Source organism: Gavialis gangeticus, unplaced genomic scaffold, assembly GCF_001723915.1.
Source record: "Gavialis gangeticus isolate Ggan-Ray unplaced genomic scaffold, GavGan_comp1, whole genome shotgun sequence".
Classification (NCBI taxonomy): domain Eukaryota; kingdom Metazoa; phylum Chordata; order Crocodylia; family Gavialidae; genus Gavialis; species Gavialis gangeticus.
This window is the reverse complement of record NW_017728960.1, coordinates 1,116,354-1,122,498: the sequence shown is the minus strand read 5'-3', so window position 1 is coordinate 1,122,498 and position 6,145 is coordinate 1,116,354. Positions and strand designations below refer to the sequence as shown.

The window sequence follows — 6,145 nt, the reverse complement described above, 5'->3', positions numbered from 1 at the left end:
CTACCCCCAGCCTGCCCCGGCAGTGGCCGCAGTCCCAAGATGCGGCAGAGGGGGGCACAGACAGTCTGGGAGGGAGGCAGTGGGCAGCATGCGGGGGAGAGGGGGGGCAGGGAGGCGCCCCGACCCCCGGTTCCAGTTCTCTGAACTCCCCGCTCTGGCTCCCCCTGCCGCTGCATGGCCCCTGGGGGATGGGGGCAGCTCCAGCTCCCGAGCGTCCAGCTCAAGGGGGTCTCACCGGGGGTCCTCGCAGCCTGGAACACACATGGGGAGTGGGGTAGGGCAGTGGCACCATCCCCAGGGGAAACTGAGGCACAGGTGGGGCTTGGCTAAAGCCCCGCCAGCAGGTGTTCTCCACCAGCCCCTGCTTACCTGGCTCGCTGGCCGGTGGGCTCCTCCGGGCAGGGGGGCTGCTGCCTACAGGGCTGGGGGGACACTCTGGCCATGCGTCCGCCTCCGGCGCGGCAGCCCCCACGGGTGTGGCGTCGGCCGATGAACCCTGCCCCAGCGACTGCAGCAGCTCCTGGTGGGCCGCCTCCACATCCTACATGGGGTGGGAGGGGGGCATGAGCGGGGGGCAGGACACGTCCCCCCACCTCCTTCCTGAGGACCCCTTGCCTCAGCCCGAAGCACTCGCCTTCAGCTGCCCCAGCTTCAGTATGAGCTGCTCGATGACCTGGAAGATCAGGTCCACGTCCCGGATAGCCAGGCCGGGTGCGGGCGGCTCCAGGGGCCCCTCCAGGCTGCCGGGACAGGGCCCCATCTCCTTCCTCCTGGAGGCTGGGGAGTGGGTGCAGGGGGGTGCTGAGGGGCTGGTGGGCGGCGTGGGGTGCTCGGGCTCCGTGGAGGACTCAGCCGGCATGCTGACGTAGAAGTAGTTGCCTGCAGCATGGGATGCGGGGAGCAAAGTTCCCTTAGCTGGGCAGGTGGTAACAACGGGCACCATGCCATGCTCTGAGCATCACCCCCGAGAGGGGGCAAAGGAGGGACCTGCTCAGAATCGGGGCCCAACTCCAAACCCCTGGATCCTGCTGGGGATCGGGACCTTAGCAGGCATCATGCCATGCTCTGAGCATCACCCCTGACAGGGGGGCACAGAAGCAACCCGCTCAGAACCGGGGCCTGACCACAAACCCCTGGTTGTTGCCAGGGATCGGGACCTTAGCACTGAGCCTGTGGGCGCCTGCTGTGCTCCAGCACAGGGCTCCGGAGAGACGGGCTTATGGTGCTGGAGAGCTGGAAACAGCGCCCAGGGGCAGGATAGGGATCGTTCCCAACCCCTGCCCCCAAAAATGGCATTACCATCTACATTAGCTCTGCCTCCTTCCTGCAATGCAGTTTCTGATTGGTTGCCGCCTGGCAGGAGCATGGCTGGGTTAGTGCCCTCCACCTCAGCTGTGCAAAGACACCAGGAAAAGAAGGGGGGAAAAGAGAGAGGGAAGGGGGGGGAAGGGGGTTGGGAGTGATGGACAGGTGCAAGGAGCAAAAGCCCAGTCACCAGCTGTGCCCAGAGATGGGGGGAGGTTTGCAAACAGCCCCAGAGCCCAGTTGCATGCAGGTCACCGTGATCAGCAGGTGCTGGGAGAGACGAGAGAGCACTGACCCTACTCCCAGCCCACCCTGGAGAGACCCCCCCTTGCACCCCAAGTCACCCTCCTGGCCTACCTTTGCGCACCACCTTGAGCCCGCTCTGCCCCTCAGCACTCGGGGACATCTCTGCCTCCTGCAGTCCTGCTGGGGATGTTCCCTCCGTGGCCCCTGCGTCCACCCAGTCTCCGGGCTCAGGTCCTGTCCCACCGCTTGCTGGGCGAATCTTGCCCTCCTGCCCCGTGGGCTCCACCGGAGGGTCCTGGCAGGGCAGTGCTGCATCCCAGGGCTGGACGGTGCCCCCGATGACCGAGGGCGTGGGCGTCAGGTCATCCTCAGGCTCCAGGTCCCGGCAGGGCAGGAGGCTGCGCAGCAGAAGGTGCCGCAGGTTCTCCACTGCCAGGGGAGAGAGCATGAGCACGGGCAGGTTGGCTGGGACCTGAGCACCCAACCCACCCCTTGCTGCGAGCCCCATGGATGGGAGCATTTGTGCCAGGGTGAAAGGCTTGTCCCAGCCCTGCTGATGTCCCGTCCTGTGCCAGCCCACCCCGGATGCTGCACCAGGCCCATTTCTGGCCGTGCAGCTCACCATCTGCCAGGGCTGATTCGGCCAGCCCCTTCCCAAGTGCCGGCTCCAGCAGGGCGAGGTGCATATCTGGCTCTGGCCGCTGCGGGTGAACGTCGTCCGGCTCCGCGGGGGGCAGGGCAGGCACAGGAGCTGCAGGCAGTTCCTCTTCTTCCTCCTCCTCTTCCTTGCCTGCCATGCCCTCACTGCGCTCTGCCTCGGGCTCCTCCTGCTGCAGTGGGGGCTTCTCCTTGCCCAGGAAGTCGCCGGGGTTGTTGTCCACTGAGTGGGGTGAGAGGGAACAGAGTGGTGGGTTTGGGCACCATCCACACTGGTCCGTGCTGCCCAGACCCAGGCTCCTCGGAGGGGCAGAACCTGCTGCTGGACCCCAGGCAGGGGACGGGGGGACTTACCTGAAGAGACCTCTTCCATCTCCGCTCCAGAGCTGCTGCTTTGTGCCAGCAGCGGGGAGCCCTCGGTGTCCTGCAGCACCAGGCTGGCAGGGACGAGACAGGTTAGTGGGGGAGCCCTTGGCACAAATCTGGCCTGACCAGGGCCCTTCAGCATGCCGAGTGAGTCCCAGGAGTCCCAAGCAGGGTGATCCTCACCTGGATGGGGCTGGCCTGTGCGTGGGCTCCTGCGCCCGGGGCTTCGGGGGGAAGGTGGCATTCCTCATGGCACTCTGCACGGCCTCCTCCAGCAGCTCCATCCACCTGCCAGGCGCAGGGGAGAGCCTGTCACGCCCCTGGCGTGGGTCAGGACAGCCCTTGTCCCTCAATCCCAACCTGCATCCCCACCGGCCCCCCATCTCTTGTCCTGCCCTACGTGGGCGCAGCCTGAGCCTTACGCGTTCTTCTCCGAGGACGTCAGCGCCACCAGCTCATAGATCTGGGGTCCCAGCTCCGAGGTGCAGATGATGAAGAGGGCTCGCTTATCTGCAGCAAGTGGACATGAGGACGCTGCAGCAAGGGCCAGGCATCTTGCACGACCCCTGGATGCGGCCCCTCCCTGAGCCTGGCCTGGACCCAGGGCTGTCTGTTGTTCCCCTGGGACAGGCGCTGGGGGGAGCAGCTGATGAACAATACCAACCCCTTTCCTTGGGGGGTCTTATCGCTTTCCCGCTTCCTTGGCTGGTGTGTCCCCAGCCTGCAGGACTGGGCTGAAAGTCCCACCCCACAAGTCCACTGCCAGGGAGACACCCTGGCATATGCTGGGCATGGCTGGGCACAGGCTGCCCCCCGGGGCTCCCGCTACCTGTGGCCACGGAGCGGATGAGCACCGAATTGAGCTTGAGGACGGGGCTGAAGGTTTGCTTGGTGTCGGCGGAGCCCAGTGCCGTCTTGCTGTGACACTTCAGCACCAGCTTCTCGTCCTGCTTCTGCAAAAGCACCAAGAGGTCTTCGAGCAGCAGCACATGCAGATCTGCACGGGGCGGGCAGAGAGAGAGGGTCCAGCTCAGAAGGTGCCTTCGGGCCACGGTGCTGCCGATGCCCCACGTTCCTCCGGTCACAGCCAGGGCTTCCCCTGGGAGGAGGCTGCTCTCCAGCCAGCAGCTGGGGAAGGAGCCAGGCTGTGCCCCCCTCCACCCTGCCGATACCAAGCTGGGACTAGCGACCTCCCTTCAGCCCCCAACTCTCCGTGGAAGTCAAAAGGGCTGTTGTCCTGAACCCCTTTTGTCTCCTTTACCCAACCCAGTCAACCAGACTCCTCTCCGGGGGTAACAAGGGACCTCCCCAGGCCCTGGAGATGCAACCCTTGCCTGCCTCATGCTTAGCAGAGGGGCAGCTCCTTGCTGCAGCCCCGAGCCCCCAGGGCCAGTCTACAGAGCCTGGAATTGGGGTGTCTGTAGAGCAGTGATGCATAGTGGATAAAAGCCTCCTGACACCGGCTGTGAATGGAGCTGCCTTTGCCCTCAAGCTCAGGCTGCAGGAGCTGGGCTCTAATGAGGGTCAGGGGAATCAGAGGGCCGTGGATCTCAGGCAGGGCTGGACTGCAGGCTCTGTTTGGGCTGGCTGCAGAGAGGAGCCCCCACAAATGGGCAGGAGGGAAAACTTCCTCCCTGTCATACCTGTTGCTCTTTCCCCATGCTCCCCTTTTCCTTTGTCTGCAGGAGCCTGCATGGACCCAGGGGGATGGGGGCAGTGCTGGTCCGTGCTCCCGGCTGCGGGTGGGTACGTACCCACGGTCTTGTCCTTGCTGACGCGCCAGCTCAGGGGCCCCTCATGGATCATGCGGCGGGACGTGAGGTCCAGGTTCTGTGGGGGCAACAGAGCCCATGCTCAGCTCTCCCCGGGGAGGGCAGGGTCAGAGTCAAGCCTGTCCCATCCTGCCCCCATAGTGGGTGCTACCTTGAACTCGGCTGCCAGCGGGTTGCTGGTTCGTTCCAGCGAGGTGGCATCAAGACGCTTCTGGTAGGCCTCCAGCCGATGCCGGTTCTCTGCCCGCTTCACCGCCTCGTTCACGTGCCGCAAGATCTCCCGGCACTGGTCCCGGGCACGGCTCAGCTTCTCATGCTCTGGGGTCCTGCCTGGGGGTGAGAGGGGTGGTCAGAAACGGAGTGCATATGGCATGGTGGGGTTCAACACTCCCATACAATCAAAAGGCTCCCAGAGCCAGGGCCCAGGATCAGGCCTGCACTTTGCCCTGCACCCAGCCTGGTCCGCTGCCCTGCAGCCAAGGTGGGGGGCTCCAGCTGCCCCTTGTACATGCCCTCCTCTACAATGGCTTTATAGACCCTATTTGCTCCCCCCAGAGATGAGGGGGGACTTCGCCTCCCATAGCCCAGCCCCTGCAGGTCTCTCTGCCTGGACGTATTGAGCTAAGTGAGAAGCCTGAGTGGGGCTCAGGCATCCCCCTGCCCTCCACGCCACCCCATACCCTCCGTGTGCTTGAGGACGTTCTCCAACAGCAGTGGGTACTTGGTCAGACGCTGCATCTCAGAGATGATCAGGTCCTTGAGCTGCAGCCGGCGGCACTGCGGGTTGCTCTCGGCTTCCTGGGGCAGGGCAAAGAGGCAGTCAGAGGAAGCAGGACTCCCGGGGAAGCAGGGAGAGGGCAGACACACCAAGTCAGGAGGGGCTGGGGAGAAACCGCTCGGGGGTGGGGGGGAGGAGATACCTGCATGAAGATCTGGAAGCGGGTCTCCTTGCGTTGCTTGGTTTTGATCAGCTCCAGGGCGATGGACTGGTAGGCGCAGAAGTCGGCTGCGACCTGCTGGATTTCCTCGCGTGCTGGCCCATCGAACTGCGGAGGGGGATAGAGTGGGTTCAGGCACCTGTTGTGTCATTGTGGCTCCAGATGTGGGACATACAGCAGTGCGGGGGGAACACAGAGCTGTGAGGCCACCACTCCCTCCCAGAGCTCATCACTCTGGTTGTCCATAGGCACATGAATGCCCAACTCAGTCTCGCTGTCAAACAAGTGCCCCTGCCTGCAAGCCCCGTTTCCTGCACCCTTTGTACCCCAGGGCCAGAAGCCTGTTGCCTTCACTGCCCGACTCACCCGGGACAGCATGAGGTCCCCGATCTCTTTGATGATTGGTCCTTCTTCCCGCAGCTTCTTCATGGACTCACAGAGTGAATCTGGACAGAAGGAGGGGATTGGAGCCGTGTGTTACCAGGGAGCAGGGCAGGCGACACTGCCAAGGGAAAGGCCTCTGCTTCTAGGGCTCCAAATGCCCCTTGTTGATCCAGGGCACCAGGGTCACGTCCCCACCCTGAGGTTATAGAGCCTGCATCACTTGCGAGTGCTTGGCTTCTCCACCACACTCCTGCAACCTCCTCCTCCTGCCTTATCAGGCCCTGGGGCCTGGGGGCCCTCAGCTCAGTGACTGGTGGATGCCCTTGGGGCAGGACCATTCATGCAATGAGCTGCTTCCAGCCCCAGCTTCTGGAGGAGCTAGGGGGTAGGGGGGGAGGGAATGAGAAAGCCAAGAAAGCAGCCAAGGTGCTGCAATGAGACACTTGGGCCCCACGCTCCACCTACGCTGCTGCACCC

General features: G+C 64.1%; 1 protein-coding gene across 9 annotated transcripts in view; it reads right to left on the bottom strand.

Annotated features, from left to right (window-relative positions):
- Positions 1 to 6: 6 nt before the first annotated feature.
- Positions 7 to 6,145, bottom strand: part of ARHGEF11 (Rho guanine nucleotide exchange factor 11) — a 54,585-nt gene continuing 48,446 nt past the window's right edge. For 8 of the 9 annotated variants that reach the window (XM_019518178.1, XM_019518382.1, XM_019518246.1 and 5 more), the window contains 15 exons: positions 5,651 to 5,730; positions 5,267 to 5,392; positions 5,027 to 5,144; positions 4,498 to 4,676; positions 4,329 to 4,404; positions 3,404 to 3,571; positions 2,997 to 3,084; positions 2,758 to 2,862; positions 2,563 to 2,645; positions 2,174 to 2,431; positions 1,663 to 1,980; positions 1,300 to 1,392; positions 635 to 879; positions 370 to 541; positions 7 to 251 (listed from right to left, as the gene is read on the bottom strand). In XM_019518178.1, the coding sequence (XP_019373723.1) occupies positions 232 to 251; positions 370 to 541; positions 635 to 879; positions 1,300 to 1,392; positions 1,663 to 1,980; positions 2,174 to 2,431; positions 2,563 to 2,645; positions 2,758 to 2,862; positions 2,997 to 3,084; positions 3,404 to 3,571; positions 4,329 to 4,404; positions 4,498 to 4,676; positions 5,027 to 5,144; positions 5,267 to 5,392; positions 5,651 to 5,730 (2,129 nt within the window). In that variant the 3' untranslated portion in view covers positions 7 to 231. The remainder of the gene's footprint in view (positions 252 to 369; positions 542 to 634; positions 880 to 1,299; positions 1,393 to 1,662; positions 1,981 to 2,173; positions 2,432 to 2,562; positions 2,646 to 2,757; positions 2,863 to 2,996; positions 3,085 to 3,403; positions 3,572 to 4,328; positions 4,405 to 4,497; positions 4,677 to 5,026; positions 5,145 to 5,266; positions 5,393 to 5,650; positions 5,731 to 6,145) is intronic. The other variant, XM_019518692.1, reaches the window with a different exon arrangement.